We start from the raw sequence: 21,242 nt of genomic DNA, 5'->3' as shown, positions 1-21,242 counted from the left end.
TGATTGGTGAGATTATGCCTTGACTTTACTGTCAGCACAATGTCAGTAAAGGCAGCAGTATAGAGAAGGTGCATTTTGAGATATTAATGCCACTAAAAGAAACGGAAAAGCCCCCAAAAAGAGGAAAATGTCAGGGTGTGTTATTATTTTTATACTTTAGTGGAGAATAAAATGAATTTTTCATATTCTTGGCTCATATTATTTGCCCTGATTATTCATGCCTTCATATCGAGTCTGCTTGTACAGGCAGGAGTGGTAACTCGATGTTTTGCAAAAGTCTACTTTTATAGATATGTTTCTCTATTTATTTATTTATTTATTTATTTATTTTTCTTTAAATATTTAAATATATTTATATTTAGTCATCTAGTGCAGGGCATGGCAGGAACCTTCCACTGGTGCTGCTCCTAGCAAGGGACTGACTTTTCACAACCTTTTTACAAATGTCCTGACCTGTGAAGAGGAATTAGAGGTTGCTTCTTTGTCTTTTAGCAACAGTGCAGGTTTTAATGGCAAAGCCTAAAATAGGCTTCCAGGGCTGTGGGTTGGTTGTATTTTTAGTGAGTTAAAAATGAATTAATCATGCTTAGTAAAGAAGGGGCTTCTGAGCTGAGGAATCTGCAGGGTGTTCATTCCCAGGTCCTGACTTGGGGATGCTCTTTTCAGGAATGGATGCCAGTTGCTCTGGTGTGTTTGTCACATGCATCCCCCCTCAGAAAGGCACTCACATCAGCTGCAGCAGGTGTCTCTGGGATGGTTTTGCCTTGATCATGGAATGAGGGGAAAGAGCAAGGCTGGAAATAAGCAGGGGAGGAAGGCCAGCACACGGGAGGGCTGTAGCTGTGTGATCACAAAAGTACATTTTGAAGATCACGTTAAAGCAACGTCTGTCAAGAATGGTTTAGCTCTAGCTGATCTCACCCTGGGGCCAGGGGATGGGCTAGGTGACCTCCTGAGCCTCCTTTTGCTTCTCCACTGGAAACAGAAAGAAAACCCACCTCAATACACTGTGTCCCTGTGGATTTTCATACCCTCTTCTCCCCACTGTCCTTCTGTGCCAGGTAACAAGATATTTATACATACAAATGTGCTTTCAGCAGCTTATTGTTATTCTCTGCATAAGTTTATGGTTTATATTAAGCTAACTGGTCCTTGAGCATGTGCTGTTGTCAAGCTCTCTCCGTCTGCTCAGGAGAAAAGCGCTCTGGGGCTGGCACACAAGAGCATGATCTGGGTATTTATCCTTTTGGCAGTTTGCTAATTATTCCTATTGCTATCACATCCCTGCTCAAATGTCTGTCTCTCTGCCACAGTAAATATTCTCTCATTTTTCCAAGCTGCAGAGCTGCTACTTAAACTGGAGAAGCCTGAATATCCTGCAGGGGCCCATATTGTCATTTGGTTGATAGCAGTGAAAGGGGCCAAACATCCTTTCTGTACCACTCAAATTGCATGTCTTTGCATTCCTGTGTTGGCCACTCATTTTCTGGCCCATATTCTGCTCTTGTAAACAGCTCCTATGGTCCCTGGGAATGCTCTTTGTAGCACAATGCTTTGATAAAGCCAGAGCCATCAGCTGCCAAGGCTCCATAAGGAGGCAGAAATAGGCACCAGATATCTCTGCTGCTGTAGATGTAGCTGCATTAGCCGTATCATTTCTCGTCCTAAGGACTTACTAAGCCATTAAAATGTAATATAAAATTAAATGGTGTTTTTCCCACCTGTTCTAACTGGTGCCAAGTGCATTGAAAACCCTCCCAGAGGATAAAACTCTGCATGCAAAATCTCAGTACCCTCCTAAGGACTCCAGCTGCCTCAGAGACACTTTTTTTTTTTTTTTTTTTACCATGGGCTGCCTCCTTTACTTAGAATAATAAGCTTTAGATGATCTCAGGGCACTCTAGATCCCCCTGCTGCACAATCCAATTTGACTTAAGTGTTGCATGGAGGGGAGGGAGGGAGAACAGACACCGGACGTTCAGTCTGAGTTTCCCATTAGTACAAAGAAGAAGTTCATCACTGGGGGCTTGGGAGATTTCATGCCTGTCTGTGCTGGAAGAAAGGCTCTCTGGAACTGATGGAGCATCTGTGCTTCAGTGGTGTGCTGGATCAAGGGGCTGCTTGTGACTTCCCAAGTCCATTCCAGGCCATAAAATCAATGAAACAGCAGCGAACTGCTGAGTGGCCGCCTTTTAGTCTTGCAGTAACTATCCTTTTAGTCTGGTATTAGCTGTATTTTGTCATTTAGGTAACACTGTGTATGAACTGTTAAGCCTGCAGCTGGGCTTCAGGACAGGTATTTAAGTGCTCCGCAGGAAGAGAGGAAAGCTGCTTTCCAAAGGAGAAGAATAGCAACCTATAGCTGTGGGTGGAGCCAGTTAATCTCCTGTTATCTGTTCCCATAGCCAAATTATGCTCCTATCAGTGTTAGTCCTGTCCCTGCCAATGCAATTACAAAGCCTCACTGGTTTATATCTCTTAGTGAGTTTGCTGCTGCCCGATTCCCCTGGCTGGGTCAGGCGGGGGCTCTGTCTGCAAAATGGCCTGACCCAAGCAAACCTGCTCCCTGCTGCTGCAAAGCTCCTTGTCGTGCTCCCTAATCATCCCTAATCCCAGCAGCTGATTCCCCTGATTATGTGCGAGAACACGAGGGTAGCCTGTTCAAAAGGAGCTGTTTTCCAAGCAGCAGCACTTCCTCTCCTTAGCTCAGGGATGTGGCTCTGACACAAGAGGTGTCTCAGAGATGGCTCTGGACTGCAGCATGGGAAGACAGCATGTGTCTGTCAGGATAACACTTAGCTCACTTTGGGCTCTTTGCCCTATTTTCTAGCTTTCTGGCTGCTGTACAGATAATAGAACCCCTCCAGAGCAGAGGAAGTCTGGCACTGAGCAGGATTCTTTCGAGTAATGCACGGCCCTAGTGGGTATTAATCCTGGTAGTTTAGGCAGGTGTATGTTAGTGATCCTGGAAACTAAATATAGATTTCCATGGTAAAGGTTTAGTTTTTATAATGCTATTTTCTGAAATACCAGAGTGTCTGCAGAGCCTGCAGTTGCCCTGTGGTGATTTGGTTCATGAACAGCAAAAAGAAAACTCCTGAGAAGTTATAAATGTTGAGGATGGGGGACCAAGTAATTGGCAAAAAAAAAAAAAAAAAAAAAAAAAAAAAAAAAGAAAAAAAGTTTACAGAAATATTGGAGAGAAGTTTGAGACTTTATGATTATTTCTGAACATAAATTTATCCAAATACTACCGAACACCAAACCAGGTCCCAACCATAGCTAGAAAGGAGCTGACTCACCAGATTTATTCATGACTGTTCATTTATCAGAGCAGCTTTCTCTCTTGTGTTTGTAAGCATGACTCACTTCTATAGCCACCAGATCAGATCACAGTTGCATCTTGTCTTGTGTCAACACAAACATGTCCCTGTCCTGTTTAAAATCATTCTTTGCTTCCTATGTGTTTTCTGAGTTGTGTCGTGGTGGGAAAATCTTCATGGGCTTTGATTCCCCTTAGTTCTTCCTTCTTCCCTACACGTGTTCCCATGCTGATTTGTCTTTTCCTCATGCTGTAATTGGGCTGGTGCCACCGTGTAATTTTTAACTGTGTGCAGTATCAACAGACCTCCATCTGTCTCTCCTCCAGAGCTTTCCAGCCTGCCGTTATAAATATCTGCCAAATCCTTCTCCAAAGAGAGGATCACTAGATTCCAACTGTTTGCAAAATAAGAGCTGCTGCCAGAAATCCTCCCCCACCGTCTGCAACCTGTGCAGAACCTGTCCCTGCTCAGGGTGGGATGGCACTGCTGGCGCTGAGGGGCTCAGAATGAAATTCATTGTCCCTCAGAAGTTGTGGTGGTCTCTTTGCTCAAGTATCTCATTATAAGTGTCATTTTATTAGACAGTAACCTCCAATAACCATCAGATAACAAAATCAAACTAACTTGTATGTAAGGGTGGGGTTTTTTCCCTTTTAAAATGCAATTCTGATTTAAAACATGCATTGGTGTGGATCAGTTCCAGTGTTGTTTTAAAAGATGTTTTACTTGACCTGGAAGGGTCTGGGAGTTCATTCCCCTTTCCCAGCCTGTCACTTAGGGGCTGAAGGCTTGTTACCATGATCTAACTGACTGGACTTGCTGAGAGAAGTTTAATCTTCCACCTCTCTATATTTTTACATCAGAATAAATCATTAGAATTAGCATAACCCAGACTTCGTTAGATTGTGCACAATTAAAAAAAAAGGCAATTTTTAACATGGATAAAATACATTTATATATCAATGCAGTTGGATAAAGTAAACATTCTAGATTATGGTGTGGGTGCCCTTTGACACTTGAAGCCATTCTCATATCAGTCTGTTAATGGCATTGGTTCAGAGCTCTGTCACACTCGTGGCTTTGTGAGTTCAGTTGAGTTTCTTGGGCTACAATCCACACACATGAGTGTTTGCTGGTGGTGTGGCAGCTTGCTCTGCCTGGGGAATTCCCAAGGAACCTCTTCAGGTACTGCTGCAGACATCAAATTAAAAATAAATGTCTGCTTGAGTAAAAACCTGCCTAGTTAATATTAGATCCAAGAAACCAGGTTTCTGTTATATCCGTGGAAGATTGGAGTAAGTCAGCACAAAGGATATTTCAAGGTTGTTTCAGGAAAGGGTTTCATGTTTCGATCTGCTACATCTTAGTTCTGGAGAGCTCTGCAGAGGAATATAAGGAATGTAAAGCATCTTAAGGGGCTGGTAAATCCCCCTTCCAGTCTACTTTCTACATAACATGGTATTTTCAAGAGGCAGAGTACTGGGTACCATGTGTTGGACATGGGCATGGATGATGTGAAAAGTGGCTTTTTATAGAGGGAAGCAACTTAAGCACTGAAGAAACTTGGGAGTTTGCTTCATGATGTGCCATCAGGTTCAAAAAATACTTGTACTTCTATTGTCTAGACTGTAATGTGGATTTGGTGCCCATTTTTGAAGGTTTTAGGGCAATCATTTTCATTATTTCCTTAGGAGGGTGTGCTGCCACTTAATAATACATTATGACAGCAGGAAAATATGTACAAACAAGCCTGAGCCTGCAGGACAGCTGTACTTAGTCCCTAATGGAAAATATCCTCAGCCCTTGCAGGGGGTGGCAGAGAGCACAGGGAGCAGGGGCTGGGCTGGGGCAGGGCTGGGCTTGCAAGGCTGAAATCCAGCCCTCAGCTCAGTCTCTTTTTCTGCAGCAAGATTTTCTCATAAAGGAACAGCCATGGTTTCTTCTGAAGTGTCCAGGAGATAAAAAGCAGATGGCATCGATTAGCTAATTAGTAATATTTTCTGCACCTTGTCTGCCATGCTTGATGTGTGTAAAATTTCTGAGGTGAGGATTTGTTGAAGAAGTCAACCCTTTTAAAATCTGGAGAGGAGGGAAGGTTACACACAAATATATGATTTTATGGCCAGCAGAAATAAGTTAATCTTTTTTCTTTGAATTAATATTCAGGGATCATTTCCTTCATTTTAAAGGGAATATGCACAATGAGCTTGCAGCTCTCCCAACTCTTGTCTTGACTGCTTAGCAAGAGGTTCTGCTCTCCCCTATTACGCTTTGTGGGTGTGCTCCTTCCCCTTTTGCATTTCTTATGGAGACAAAGCAAAATACAATTTTTTTTTTATGCCAGGCTCGCTTTTAACTTGTGTCCTTGTGAACCCTTTGTGGCCACAGCAGCTCCCTGGCAGGACTTGTGCCAAGTGTTGGCCACCTCCATGACCACTGCTGTGACAATGGTCAGTGCCATTTTGCCAGAGCATCACTGGGGTGTTTAAGGTCACTCTGACCTTGAGTTCTGTTGGACACAAGTACCTTGATGTTGTTCATCATTTAGGGGAAGATAGAGTACCTTGCCAAGATGTTAATATAATAAAAAGGAATATCTGAGAGAGGATATCAGGTTTTCAAACCTTGCTGGGTGCACAGCAAAGTCTTCATACAGCCAAAAACCACGGGACTTATCTGGTTTCTCCAGCAGCTTGGAGAGCCCCAGGTGGGTTTGTGGGCAGACAGCAGTTCTGGTAGTCACAGTGGTGGCTAAACACGGCTTCAGATCTCCAACAACCCCAAAATTAGGACTTCAGGGGAGGTTTGGGCTCTGCACCAGCAGGATCCCAAAGCCTCCCATGCACCAAGGTCCCCATGCAGGAGTTGTATTTTATTTTCCAGCAGGCAGCACGAGTGATGCATGAGCTGTCAGCTGGGCCACCTGGGGCAGCAGGGAATGGGAAAGAGCTTTGTTTTCCTCTTCTGGAGAGCTGTCCCTCCTTGCAGATGCTCTGCAGGCAACTTTGCTGCGCTTATCTCCCTCTGGGGATTTCAAAACATGTTGAGGTGGGACCCAGATGTTGCATTGGTCAGCTGCTTGAGCTGTGCTCCACCCAAAAGGACTGGAAGGTGCTTGAAGTGAGACAGAGATTTTGCTCCTCTTACACAGAGCTTTGTATTTTCCATGTACTGTGGTGTGGAAGCTTTAGCCTTCCTATTTCCAGCCTTCCTATCAGACTGACATTTTTTATTGGTTCTTAAACTGAAGAAGCAACAAATTCTTCATCTTCTCTCAAGAACACTCTTGCTAATGTTCTTTGAAACATGACAAGTGTTGTGGCCATCAAACTGCAACGATCCTGTTCCTTCTGAAATGAGAAAAACATGTCACTTTTGGCTCTAAGTAATACAAAGGGAGAGGCATATTCTAGATGGGAGCTGCATGGCTGCCAAAGACGAAAGAAAAATGTTATTACTTTTGGAAATTTCATAATTACAGTTAATGATAATTTAATGAAATGACATTGTCTTCACCGCTATCGCTAATGAAATGTTTGAGAGTGATAAAACAGATCTTGTTAAATAGAGCGAGAGTTTTGAGTGGAACAGCTTTGTGACAGCACACTGCCTGCACAAGTCTTGAATTCCCATTTTTTGTTAGAGTAGCTCAAAAAAGAAGATTAAATGAAGGCTGCATGGCAAATAATGCACAAATGAGGTATTTAAAGGTCTTCCATTAAGCAAACAACACTGAACCCCTGAACAGCATGTTGGTGACTGAGCACTGCTCCTTAGGAATGCTAACCCTTCATTAAAACACTTCCCTTGTTTTCCTTTGCAGGCAGACCAGAGAACAAGAAACCCCGCCTGACTTTTTTTACTTCTCAGACTATGAGAGACATAATGCAGAAATAGCAGCATTTCATCTCGACAGGCAAGTGGAACAGATTTACATTAAAAGGGGAAATATTGTGATAAGTTGCTGCACTTGGCCATTCCTGAAACGGAATTACTTTTAAGAGGGGAAAGTGGAACAAAGGTGGGCAAATGCCATGAATAAATGAAATGGCAGATGATGAAAGAGCAAGTTAATAATTAGGAAATGCGACTTACTCTGGGAATGAGAAACCTGGCAATAAGTAATTCTCAAAAAGAAAGAGAATTTATATTGAAGAGAAGCTGAGACATTAATTTCCCTTGTGATCTTGCAGTACATATGGAGAGGGCCCATCTCCCAGGGAATGTGTCACGTCAGCGTGACAGGAGCCTGGCTCACCCCAATTAGCTCCAGGGCACAGAGATCCAAAGGAGCCAAGGGGAATGGTGTGTTCAGAGAGAAGTCCTTGAGATGGAAGGGAGTTCTGGATTCACTGCAAAAAGCTGGCACTGTCCCACGTCAGGAGCATATTTATGCCACAAACTAGTGGGAAGGAGAGGGCAGTGGTGGTCATCTCATGCTCCTGTGGCTGAAAATGTCCCCCCTCCAGAGTCAGGGCAGGGCATGGTGATACCCCAAGACTGCAGCCCTCCCTGTCTGCCCAGATGAGGGGTGGGAATTGCTATTTAGTGATTAACAGTATGTCTGGAGACAATGGCATTTCACTGAAGCATCTTTCACACTGTGAAAGGCTAAGAAACATCCTTTCAAAAGTGCAAAGCTTTGGGGCCACAAATTATTTGGGGGTTTGTGTAGCATTGCTGCGTTCTGGAATGATGGCTGGGGTATGGGAGCATGTCAGTGGGTGGCACAGGGTAGGTTTTCCAGTAAGAGCCAATCCTAGTCAGATCCTTCAAGGATCTTTTCTATTTCATTGTTGTTGACCTTGGTGTTGATCCCTTCTGCTTTATATTTTATATTGCCGTTTTAAGCAGATGGTGCTGTAGAAAAAAACATCAGTGGAGTTCCTACTGGGGGTGTGTTAAATATCCACACACTAAGCAGGAAAAGCAGTTGCTACCCAATGAAGGAAATCTGAACAGCAGACAGTGGATATAAAAATCCTGCCTATGGGGAGACTTTGTATGGGGTCTTTGCTCTTTTACTGTATCTAATAGCAGTGCTTCACAGGGAGGTTTTATGATCTATGAATGCGGGGGAGTTTGGGGTAGGGAGAGGCTCTTCTCCCAGCCTTTGCCTGTGGGAAGATTTTTGGTCTCAGGGAGATTGTTTAGGTTGGTATAAGGGTATTAAAACAGAGAGGAGCAGAAGGAAATAAATCAAACACATACTAAGGCTGTCAGAAAAAGAATTACATGGTGTTTATGGAGGAAAGAGGCTGAAATCCCATTCCCCAACTCACTTAAAAACTGGTGAGCAAAATGCATGTCATAACAATCATGAAGTAGCACAAAGTGAAAAAATAAATTTTTGCTGTCTCTGGTCTTTGGAATCATATGTATCTTCATTTTTATCAAGGAACAATGCCCTCCATACTTTTCTTGTATTTTACTCCATACCACATAGGCAATGCAGAGCTCATCATATTCAGGACATATTCTATAATACATAACATGAGGAATTATCCAGTTTAAAGTGATGGGCTTTATACTCCTTAAAGCCCACAGATAAATGTGCCTTCAGAGTGTAATGAAGCTTCCTAAAACCTGTAACTCTCATTACGCTTTAATCCTTTCCATAACCCACGTCTCCTCTGGCTCTTGCAGGATCCTGGATTTCCGGCGCGTGCCCCCGGTGGCAGGCAGGCTGGTGAACATGACGAGGGAAATACGAGATGTTACTCGTGACAAGAAGCTGTGGAGAACATTTTTCATCTCACCAGGTAGTCCTGGAAATAACTCTCTCTTCTCTCTATCCCGCTGAACACATACTTAAGGAAACGATGTGTAGATTGCTTAATTGCTCAGATATTTCTAATAAAACTGTCTTCTAGAGCTTTGAATAAAAATAAATGTGGAGACATGGCTTACAAAGAAGACTTTATTGTTTTGAGTGCCTTTTCCCCTTGACAAATTATCTGCAGAGAGAGGCTTTTATGTTCACCAAAGTGTATTCAAAAAATGTTTCATGTAGAACAGTTTCTAATGCAATTTTTTTCTGGTGTTCTCAGTTTATCCAAACCCTTATTACCCAGCCCATTAGTTATTCAGGCTTTTTTTTTTTCCCACTGCAATGTGATCTGTCACTTCTGTTGGTCAAATGCATTTATTTGTGGGTTTGACTGGAGTATCAAACCTAATTTCTCAGAGCCATTCAGGTTTTATTACAACAGGAGTTTGGACAAAAAAACCAGGAAATAGATATGTAATATATCCTGCTTCCAGCTCAAATTCTCTGTGGGGCTAGAAGTGACCTGAATTGTTCCCAGTCCTCACTCCTGCTTCAAGGGCTGACCCAGAAGCTGATACCACTCACTCCTCAGCCTTTCACAACATTTTATGGACCTAGTCAAGGATGGAGCTCCACAGGGTGGGAATTCTACAAGCACAGGATAAAACCCTATCCTGCTCACCACAATATACAACTGGAATAGGGAAAAATGGACAAAAGTGGTAGCATCTCTTATTTAACATCTGGGATGCTGAGATGGAGAAATTAAGACTCTGAGTTAAGGCACAGAAATGTTTAAGTTTGTTCTTAGATATAGAATTTATAGGTTTTAGGTTCAATTTAAAGCACAGTGCCATGTTCCAGTAGTTGCATTCATATTGTTTGAGCTGTGTGCAAGTGTGCTTTGCTGATCTGAGGCTGTGACTTGTGTAAGAGGCAATCTGGAGCAGAAACCTCTGGAGATCTCTCCCTTGCTCTGTGTGTGATTGGCCAGAAGCTGTTTATCCCAGATCCCTAAAGTCGAGATCCAAAGACTTAATTACAGTTTCTCCCAATGTAACTGTAATTTGTTGCTGTTAGCTAGAAGCCAGGGCCCTATCATTGCTGAGCTTTTGCTCTTAAAATGTTTATCACACTTTTCTGATCCCCAATAAAGTCATTATTACGGCTGTTATTTTTAGCTTCATATTTATGTTCAGCTCGGCAGGACACAGTTGAGCAGACAGCTATTTATTCCAGGAACTTCACTTGTAAATTACATTACAAAATTGCAGAAGGTTTCATTCTACCCAGTATTATGAGCAGTCCAATTTACATGCAGTTACAGTGGCAATACATGATCACCAAACCTGGTGGACACACATTTCTGCATTTGCCTTAGTTGCTTTCTCTCCATCTTTTTTTCTCTGTAATCCTTTTTGGTTTTGGCTTGATTTTTGTAGGTGAATGCATACAAAAAATGGCAAAAAAAAATCTTTTGACGGTACATGAGGTGCTTTGGCTCACTTTAAACATAAGCCATTTTATTCCTATTTTGGCAAGTAAGGCGTGGATAAATAGGTTTGCTTGATTTTTAGTGTTCCTAGGTTATATTTCAAGACTTAGGGATGAACTTGAATGATTTCTGAGAATTACAAAACTGTTCTCAAGTACTGAGCAGCTTACAGCAGCCAGAGCAGGGCAATATAGAGTTAAGGCTGCCAGTTTGGATGAAGATCTTTATCTTGCCATTATGAAATTCCAGACATCCAAGCATAATCCTTTATTCAAATTTATTTAGAGGTCTCAGATAAATTCAATTAAAATATTTGATTAACTATGAATCAGGCTTTTCTGGAGAATAAAATGCTCAAGCAATTAATTTTTCTTTCCATTTTACATTTCCTGCATCAATGTACTTTGGTTAAACCATGTTGGTTACTTGTCAGAGTTCTTCCCTACAAGTCCCCAGCTTAATTAGTCAGATTCTCATTAACATATGCCCAACCTCTGTCTTGTATTTCATACTGACCTTAAAAGGCAGGCATTAATTAATGCTTAATGAAAAAATAACAAAGGTCCTAAATTAAGCTTTTAGAAACAGCTTCCAGAAGCCCAGCAGGCAGCTCAGGCAGCAGGGAAGGAAGAGGGAGGTGCTGGGGTGAGACTCGTGGTCTGGGGGGTGAGGATGAGGAGGGAACAGGGAGCCTGAGGAAGGCTCAGGGGCTGACTTGCCCTCTGGCAGATGAAGGGCAGCTGAGGCTGTTGGTTTGGAGGGAGAACTGCCTCCAAAGGTGAGAAATTGAGGTGAGACCTCTGGGTACATGCCCAAACCATGCTGTGCACCAACACTGGCCTGCAGAGGACCCTCTGGGACTCCCTTTCAGGTGGCTCTGTCACTGCAGCTCCATCCCCAGCAGTGCTCAGTGACAATTAATGGCCATGGGGACACTTGATGCCTGCTGGCAGAATATCCCTCTCCATGCACACATCCACGGCTCTTAAAATTAAACGAGCGCTGAGTGAAATTGATTTTATAGGAAGATGTTCCCCTCGGGCTGGGAGCCCATGGGTTGCACCCTCAGAGGGTGATTATTGATGATATTAATCAATCACAGGACCATGGAATTCACTGAGTTGGAGGGGGCCCATCAGGCACAGTGAGTCCAGCTCCTGGCCCTGCTCAGGGCACCCCAAGGATCCCACCAGGAGCACTTTGTTATCCCCCAGACCTGCGTGGGGATGTGTTGGAAGAAACCTCCCTGCATTTCCACTCCTGGGCCACCTCCCTTGTCCCATCAGGCATAGAAATCAGGGCCAGGGAGCCACAGGCAGCTTCAGAGCACCGTGCCCAGCAGCATCCCTGCTCCCGTGGAAAAGTGACAATGGCTGTGAGCAGGCAGGTCAGGGGATGCATTAGGCTGCACTCAGAGAGAAAGCAGATTGCAGAAAAGTGCACTTTCAGGCAGTTTGGACTTAAACATGAGAAATGGAATTAGGTCAGTAATTATTTAAATTAATTTTACGTCCTTTGCAGCAAGGCAGACTGCAGTAGCCCTGCTACTTTTACAAATGAATGGTAATTTGCTGGGAAAAAAGAGACATATTAATGATGTCAGCCTTCATTTTGGAAGTAATTGAGGCAGCAGCTTAAAGAAATCAATGTTACACAGCTAGTAAGCACTATGTTTTTGTTCATATTAACCAATTCCAAGGGATTATGGATTTTTTTTCCCTCTCAGCATACAATAGCAGTTCTGAATGACCTATTATTTTGAGCAGGTAAATGAAAGATCTTTTCATGCATTACTGTAGTAAATATTCAGGATTCTTTCCAGTACTCCAATTGCACATGCTTGCTAAATGTCCTCTATTAACAGTCATGCAAAGCTGAATAAAAGAATTGCTCTGCTGAGCAATTTGCTTCAAGGTATCCCCCCTTGTTCCTCTTCTTCCTGAGAAGAATTATTGTTCAGCTATCAGGAGGATGCACAGAGAATTTGCAGATGAGTACACAGACACTCTGGTTCTTAATTGTTGTAATTAGTTGGAGTTTCTATCACCAGACCATGATTTTTGCCTACATTTCATTATGAATCACATCCATTCCTCCTCAGATAATGAAAATCAGACACTGCAACATGGGGTTCTCTTGTCTCTCTGGTGCTTTGGGGAAACAATTTTGCTTTGTAGTGAAGAAGTATTTTGCATGTTGGAAATGCTCAGCACTTGGACATTCCAGCAGGTGTAAACATCCCTCCCTGTCTGCTTTGCCAGCACTGCCATTGTTGCCATTCCTGCCCAACCTGCAGGAGCACAAATTCCTGGCTGTTGCTCCCTTTGCAGGTGTACTTATGCAAGAAACACCTTTATCTGGAGAGAGGAACATATGGTTTAGTGAGAGGAGAGGGACTGTGCCCCAGCAGGGAGCTCATCTCCCCTTTCTCTCTGATTTTTGCTTTGGAAAGCCAAACCCTGCTCTCAGCGTGGGATTGCCATGACGCACTGGGCTTGTGTCTCTAGCTGGAATTTCACCCTCAGCCTGCTGTGCAGAATATGGGTCACCTACTTAGGTTTCAAAGAGCCTTGCTGCAGCACCTTGAAGTCTTAAATGAGATCTGTGGTTTTCTATATTTGGCGCCTCTTTTTTTTTTCCTTACATTTTTAAGAAACCTTAAAAATGAATGTTTCCCCTGATAATTCAGGCTGCTTCATCTTACTGCTGGCATGTAAGGACTAGGGCAGACATAATAAGATGTCTGCTCTGTATCAATCAAGGCAGTTAATTTCTTTAGCTTGAGATCCAGCATCCTTTCACCTCTGCTATCCCCAGAAATTGAACCTGCAGGGAGTAGGTACCACAGGTCTGAGCCCATGGGGGGAATAACTGCTGGCAGAAAAAGATTTACCATTGAATGTAACTTGTCAGTGAGAAATACACTTGAGGTTTTACTGCAAGTTCACTGTCTTAATGGCAGGACACATCTTGCCATTGCTCAGGGCCCTGGATGCTGGAGCAGGCAATGGGGCTCTGTGGAGGATCAATAGCTGGGAGGTGCTGGCAGGAATGAGTGGGATGAGTGGCAGGCAGCACATGTGCTCACTGCACAGCCCTGCAGCAGCAAACAGCAGCACTGCCAGAGCCCCCAGCTCTCCTCAAGATTTACCTGGATACCAGTGTGATTACTGATTAGCCCCAGTTGCTTTCGTTGACAATACAGAGCAGGGTTGCATTGTTCCCCAAGCTGAATACAGAAGCAAACTGTTAAACAGAGTATTTATCTTCCCACTGAGCAAAATGCTGTGTTTAATACGACTCCTTTTTCTTGAAAGGTCAGATTTACATAGTGAGCAGCAGAGGCTGTGGTGGCGTGGGGGGTGTTTGCTGGGACTTTTGCTCTTTACAAAACTGATCCTGGAGGAGATAAATGAGCACTGGCTTCCTGCTGCCAGGTGGAAGTCGGGTCATAGGAACCCTGGAAGATAAGTTATCTCAGGCAGTCAAGATAAATCTGCATGGTTCCCTCCCTCCACGGATGAGGGGGTGATGCTGACACTGCTGAATTAAATCCCAAGCCCCACTGCAGCTTCAAATCAACAGAAACACAATTTTTAAGAGAGGATATTCTGCTGGGTAAAACACTTAAATTGCAAACTCAGAAGTACAGATATGTTTGAGTGATCCCTTCCTTCCTTTTGTAATTCTGTTCTTCCTTTTCTCTTCCCTGAAGTACTTTTCCTTGAGTAATTGACAACAAGCTTTTTGGCCACAGAGTAAATATTTGTGGACTTAGCTGGGATATATTTAACTGCTATGATCCAGCCCTGTAAATATAAATATACAGTTTGGGTAAGTTGTTCCTGAGCAGGGATGGATGGGTGGCCCTCGTGAGTCAGCCACAGCAGGCTGATGCAAAAAGGCTGTCTTAGAGTAAAGGAATCACAACTTCATGGACAAATCAGGTGGCCATCAACAGAGAAAGCTGGGACATCAGTGGGAAGCTGGGACAGATTGTCAAGTAGCAACACATCAGCCTTGTAGTGTGGTTATTCAGAATAATTCCATGGTGTAACAGCCCGCCCCAGATAATGCAGCTGATTAATCAAAAGCATCACGAGACCTTTTTGCTGTTCCATGTTCCCCTACCTCTCCTTCCTCAAACACAGCTCCTTGCTGTGTTCCTCCCTCCCTCCTGTCAGAGTTGTCCCTGTCCTCCTGACTCACCATCTCCCCCTGGCAGTGCCCATCTCCACTGGGCGCTCTGCTGAGTGTGGGATGTCACAGTGACATGCAGGGCTGTGTGCTGCAGGGCATCACTGCCATGCAAACCCACACTTACCTTCCTGTGGCAGGCACAAAATCACCTCCTGCTACTCCCAGCCCTTCCTGCCTCATTTACACCGAGCCTGCCCAGAGGGAGGGGAGCTCAGAAACAATATTTGAATTTAGAGGCCTTGTGGGGAATTAGGAAGCAATGTGACTTCTCAGCTTCATGCATTACCATGGGGAAAAGGCACAGTCTTCCTCTAATGACATTTTATGTGCATAAAGCAATGTCACAAGAGTTGTAGCACACTGGCAAGAGCAGCAGTGTGCTCCTATTCCTGTTCAGTCTGGTGGTGGTGGGCATTGGGGATGAGCTGCTCTCTCTCACCTTCAGTGAATTCCTGTGGGCAGGATGCTCTTGTAAAGATGTGGGCGTTCCTGTTGGTACAGAAATATGTGGTGGCAGTTTTGGGGAGGTTTTAAGGTAACACATGGTCCAAAACCTGCTGCAGATTCTTTTTCTGTGGTTGTTGGAGTAATGTGAGGTGTGGAGGAAGGAATTAGTGTTTGAGATGTGTGCTGACAGCATTATGTCCGTGTTATTTCCACCTTCCATGCACACCCCCACGGGACTCTGGATGGTAAATAATTCTCCTTGCAAAAACTGCCAGTTCTTCTCATACCAGGAAAGAAATGAATGAAATGTTCTCTGGTCTTAAAAAAACAAGCCAAGATTTTGAGAAGTGACTTAATTTTGGGTACATGCCACTTGTTCAGCTGTGGGATTTGGGGTTCCAGCCTGGGGTAGCAAATAGCTCCCAAGGAATGTATCAGTCTGGGAAAACGAAAGGAGAAAGGACAGGATTAAAAAAAAATAGGTTTGGGGAATATAAATAGACTGGAAATAGTCACGAAGAGCTTTGCACAGGCTGTGATCCCAGCCACTGAAATAATGTCTTTCTAATGTTTTCAGTGGAGGAAAACTGTGTGGTAACAGGAGTTTGGATTTATTTCTGCTCCTACATACATCAGTGCTTTTATGAATTCTCAATACTAATTTAAGGGTAGGCTTTAAAGCTCTTTTCCTTTCTTTGCCAGCCAACAACATCTGCTTCTATGGGGAGTGCTCCTACTACTGCTCAACAGAGCACGCCCTGTGTGGGAAACCAGACCAGATCGAAGGGTCCCTGGCTGCTTTCCTGCCTGATTTGTCCTTAGCAAAAAGGAAAACCTGGAGAAACCCTTGGAGGCGTTCCTACCACAAGCGCAAGAAAGCAGAGTGAGTAGTGGGGAGCAGAGCTGCACAGGGTGGCAGGGAAATAGCCCAGTCCTTGGCCCCTGGGAGGGGACAGGGCACTGCACGTGCCAGGAGCTGCAGTCTGTGGCCCTGAGCCCAAATTCAGTGGCACAGTTCCCTCATGGGACAGGTATCTCCAGTGGCATGGACAGGATGCAATGGGACCTGTCCAAGTCCTGTCAGAGGGATAAAGATGCACTGCTCTCAGCAGCCCCAAACCAGTCTCAGCTGTTTGCACCATATCACTGGTGGTGCAGCTAGTCTCCTAAATCCTGAAGCAGATAGCTTTCAGTCTTGTGATTTTCTTCCTTTTTCACCAGTCACAATCTTCCTTGCTTGCCAGCATTGCTGGAATTTGCTGCCTCTACCTGACCCTGCCCTCAATCGAACATGATAAAAGTAGATCTTTGCAAAATAACATTTTTTTGTCATTTTCAGTAAGCTTTGTATATCTCATAAAATATCAAAATATTGCCTTTTCCAGATGGGAAGTTGATCCAGATTATTGTGAAGAGGTTAAACAAACACCCCCATATGACAGCGGGACCAGAATTCTGGATATAATGGATATGACAGTTTTTGATTTCCTAATGGGTATGTTTCATCTCTTTCAAAAATTAAATGCAACATTTAATTAGAATAAGAACCATTTCTTTCTGCACTGCTCTGCATAGCTCAGCAGTTTGCTAAAGCGTGGCTGAAGCTGCATTTACTGTATGTGCTTTTCTAGATGATTATGGGAAAATGCAGATTTACATGGTTATGTATTCCCATCAGTGCAGATTAAAGGAACAAAGATGTTCAGAAATGCAGAGTGGTGATGAATGCAGGTCAGGCCAGTCTCCTTCACAACAGTGAAGGGCTTCACAGTTTGCTTTAGTGAGTGCTTTGCCCCTGTAATATATGGCTCCTGGATGCACATGCAAGGACTGCTCATTATGGAGCTTTGTTTTCATCCTGCAGGAGTGTTCTCTGCTGCTTCTCTATAAAATGTCAGTGTTGGGGGGGAAGAGAGGCATTGCTTTGTCACAGAGGCAGCTGTGGATTGTATCAGGAATGTTTCTGTTTGTGTACCCTGATCTCAATAAAATAATTATTTACAGCCAGGTACTAGTGATCCATTCCAAGCCTAATTCTCATTCTCATGTGAAACTTTTCCTGCTGCAGCAAATACACCTCTAAGTTGCCAACCTACATCCTTGATCCTTGGGCACGTGCCAGCATGGACACATCCTGTGCCATTGCCCCCACTGAGATTCCTGCAATAGGCTGCAGCAGGAGAGGCCAGGTGACAGCTCAGGAGCCATATGTGGCATCTATAAGTAGCTCAAGACCCCTGCCAGGGAGACAAAATTCATAGCTTGGCAGCAATTCTCTGCACATTGGCCTTAAAAAGCAGCTCACACAGGGAGAGCTGTGCAGCTGTGCAGATCAGCACCATCCTGATCCATATTTTACAAACATGAAGCTGTTCTGGCTTCCCAGGCAGCCAGCAACTGGGGCAAAGTCCTTACCAGGGGAAAGCCAGGATGTTTGCTTGGGGTTCAGAAAGCTGAATGCAGTATTAACAAAGTGATCAGGTTTAACACCCCTGCTCAAAGCAGGGCATTTTCTCCTTCCCTTACACATGTGAAATGTACCATGTCAGCTTCACACGCCCTGCTGAGCCCAGGCTGCAGCAGCAGGGCCCCATGCCAGCAGGGAACACAGCTGCCCTACAGGTGACCAGGCTCCCCAGGCAGCTGAGATGCTCTTGGGATGGAGAGGGGGTTCCTTGGTGTACCCCAGGAAGGGTTGCTGGAGGGGGGAAGGTTGGCTTTGCCTCCTGATGGGCCTTTTAGAGCTTAAGTACAAAAGCCACAGAGAACTTGAAAAGCTGCCAGAGGCTTGTCAACCCTTCCAGTATCACACACTTTGGGGTGTCTACAGTAGGAGCAAATGAGCTCTGCAGGTTTGCTGCTTTCTCTGCTCTGTTTTTGGGGAGCACTGGGCTTTTGCATTGCCCTGACCTGCAGGCTCAAGCCAGAGTGAGAATGGTCTTTTTTCTTCTCTTTGTCCCATAGGTAACATGGATCGACATCACTATGAAACCTTTGAGAAGTTTGGAAATGAAACTTTTATTATCCACTTAGATAATGGAAGAGGGTAAATACCTTTAATAATCTTTTTGGGGTTAAAGGAAAAAAAAAGTCAGCCTTTAAAACAGCTTTTGTTACATTCTTGCTCTTATCTTTAAATAGGTTTGGAAAATATTCCCATGATGAACTTTCCATTTTGGTGCCTTTAAACCAGTGCTGCAGGTATGTGTTCCCTCTGGAGGTGTTTCCTGGTTTGTACCATTGTTTCCACTAGCAGGACTGAAAATGTTCATGTGAGTCTTTCATTGCACACTGTGGAGAGGAGGAGATGGAGTGATCCTCCCCAGCTAGCCCTGAGCATTGGCACTGCCACATTCAATGCTCTGTGGGATCAGGACCTTGCAGGAACACGGCTGTGAGATGTTGGGAGAGAAGCTTTAAGACAAAATACAGATCCCATGGAAGTCAAGTGACAAAATCCCAGCTTGTTCACATGCTTCTCAACAGCTTTCCTCGGTGCCCATGGCCAGGGTTTTCAGAGGGTGACATTCAGAGTTTCAGCTCTGCAGGGTGAGCTCTGTGTCTGTGGGGGCTCTGGGCAGCCCTGCAGGGTGAGCCTGAGGAGCCTCTGCTGCTGTCACACATGTCCCTGCTCAGTGCCACGTGTGTCACACGTGTCATTCCAAGAGGGACATGGCCCTGTGAATGCTGCACCTGCTCCACTCAGTGCCTTTCCAGGTGAGGGATGTGGGGGCTGCCTGCACTGCCCCTTGGATCTGTGCTCCAAAACCTCTGCACCTCTGAGGGCCCCAAAGAGCAGTGACAGGTGACAATGCCAGCTGCTCGCTAGGACTGTGACAGTGCCTGGCTCTCCTCATTTCAGATCACAGAACAAGGCTCTTGCACTATCGCTATAATTCTGGCCTTTTAGCACTGTTGAGATCAACAGCGGTGGAAATAACTGATTTGCATTTTTTTCCTCCTTTTCTTAGAATCAGGAAATCTACCTATCTGCGATTACAGCTGCTAGCCAAGGAGGAGTACAAGCTCAGTCTCCTGATGAAAGAATCTTTGCTAAAAGACAAAATAGCTCCAATCCTCTACCAGCCTCACTTGGAGGCGATGGACAGGCGGCTGCGGATTGTGCTCAAGGCTGTCAGTGACTGCATAGAGAAGGATGGCTATGACAACGTGGTGGAAAATGACTTTAACACTGATGTTAACACTGTTACCACTGAGAGGTAGTGAAATGGCAAGACTACGTTTTTACCAGCCGAGTCAAGAAGATTCAAAGAAGGAAAAGAAACAAAAGAACAACAACAAAACAAAAATAAAGTCTTGCAAAAGACTGTGTATGCTACTTTGTGAATTCAGTGAATTCAGAAATGAGATATAATTGTTCCCAAAGTAGGTAAAGTGTAGGCTCTGCAAAGGATTAGCTCATTAAGAAAAATAAGTCTAATGTGATGCTTTTCATTAGTTCCTGAAGAGAGATTATGAAAAGATTCAGAAAATACTCAATCATGGACAGACAGCAGTCTGATAGCAAAACACCTCCTGTCCTTTTTGTATAGAAAGGAGGCCTTTACTTAATATTTTGTATTTATATATGGTATATCTATGAAACCCCAGACCTACCTTCCAAATTTAACTAAGAGGGACAGCATAGTTTTGTGACTCACACTTTATTTGTGGTGACAGTCCACTTAGTATTTTGTGTTAACCCTTTAAGTGCTCTAATCCACTGTATCTTATTTAAATTGAATGCTCATTTTTCCCCCAGCTACTCAGCATTTAAAGGGTTAAGGCATTATGAACTTTTAAAGGCAAAAAATAATAATAATAATGATAATAATGATAATAAATACAGGGGTTACCAGAAGGGAATTTCACTAATTGTGCTTTGACAGGAATACTTGAATGTTGGTTTTACAAAGTGATGTAAAATGACAAGTTGTACTATTTGTCCATAAGGAGGTGGCAGCTCTTATCTTTCTAGACTGTCATAGCTGAGCTGCTACTTTTCAATTTTGCTTTTGATAGTTTTGTGTAAATATATACATATATGGGTAAAAAGCTGCTTTCAGCAGCTCTAGGCTTACTTTTGCAGCATTTTTGTGGAATTGTTTGCAACGTGGTAAAAGTGCAATAAAGATATGCAAAATGTGTAGCCATCTTGTCTAAATGGATTCATTCATCTTGTTCAGAGCAAAGCTCTGTGCACCAGCCAAGTGTCCCAGGAGTGGTTGTTTAAATTGTCTTCCCCTTTTGTAGAACAGCAAATGGAGCTGGAGCAGGGAGTTGGTGATTAATTGGTGATTAATGCACACTGCAATGCCAGTAAGGGCTGGGGTGTTGAAAAGGGTTAATCTTTCCTATGAAAGCATTGTTGTGACTGTCATTTCAGCATCCCTTCCTCTTGCAGTTATGGCTGTAGAAACAAGCTGTGGAGCAACACCTCTCAAAGATTATGCCCTGACACACTGCCCAGAGGATTTAGAAACACCAGTGCCTCTGACTTGGGCTGCAAAAACCTTTGTACAACCTAGAAAATCCCAGCCTAAATTAGCTGGAAACATGGTATTCTTATCCAAATAGCCTTGAATCATGCTCAGCTGCATTCATTTAAGATTTGTGGCGACTCTCAGCCCAAAAGCAAGCTATAAATTGAGCACGTGGCTGTATTTGACTTGTGAAAACATGGTGTGGTACAGCAGGAATCCCTCACCACTCCTCTGGGTGAGGAGAGAATTTATTGTGACAGTGTTCATCACAACTTTAATTCAAAGCTGCCATTTATTTCATTTGATGTCTTTTTTCCCAGGGATTCATAACCATATACTTTAAAAGCCAGGTAGACTAAAATGTAGACATTTCAGCATATTAAAATTATGAATGAGAGAAAAAGCTGCTATATGAGCTCATCAACTTGTTAGGTTGATATATTATCACTAAAAAACACATGTATTTTATATTTTATTGCCCATTTCGAATTCCCATGGTTCTCACATACATGGCATACAAAGAC

At 43.7% G+C, this 21,242-nt stretch overlaps 1 protein-coding gene across 1 annotated transcript in view; it reads left to right on the top strand.

Annotated features, from left to right (window-relative positions):
* Window positions 1–19,539, top strand: part of FAM20C (FAM20C golgi associated secretory pathway kinase) — a 56,758-nt gene extending 37,219 nt beyond the window's left edge. Inside the window, exons 4-10 of the mRNA XM_030957972.1 lie at window positions 7,147–7,239; window positions 8,970–9,085; window positions 15,938–16,118; window positions 16,621–16,730; window positions 18,200–18,281; window positions 18,377–18,436; window positions 19,207–19,539. Coding sequence (XP_030813832.1) covers window positions 7,147–7,239; window positions 8,970–9,085; window positions 15,938–16,118; window positions 16,621–16,730; window positions 18,200–18,281; window positions 18,377–18,436; window positions 19,207–19,459 — 895 coding nt within the window. The 3' untranslated portion in view covers window positions 19,460–19,539. The remainder of the gene's footprint in view (window positions 1–7,146; window positions 7,240–8,969; window positions 9,086–15,937; window positions 16,119–16,620; window positions 16,731–18,199; window positions 18,282–18,376; window positions 18,437–19,206) is intronic.
* The last annotated feature ends 1,703 nt before the right edge of the window (window positions 19,540–21,242 follow it).

This window comes from Camarhynchus parvulus, chromosome 14, assembly GCF_901933205.1.
Source record: "Camarhynchus parvulus chromosome 14, STF_HiC, whole genome shotgun sequence".
NCBI lineage: Eukaryota > Metazoa > Chordata > Aves > Passeriformes > Thraupidae > Camarhynchus > Camarhynchus parvulus.
The sequence above is the reverse complement of the archived record's forward strand: the minus strand, read 5'-3'. Positions and strand labels throughout refer to the sequence as shown.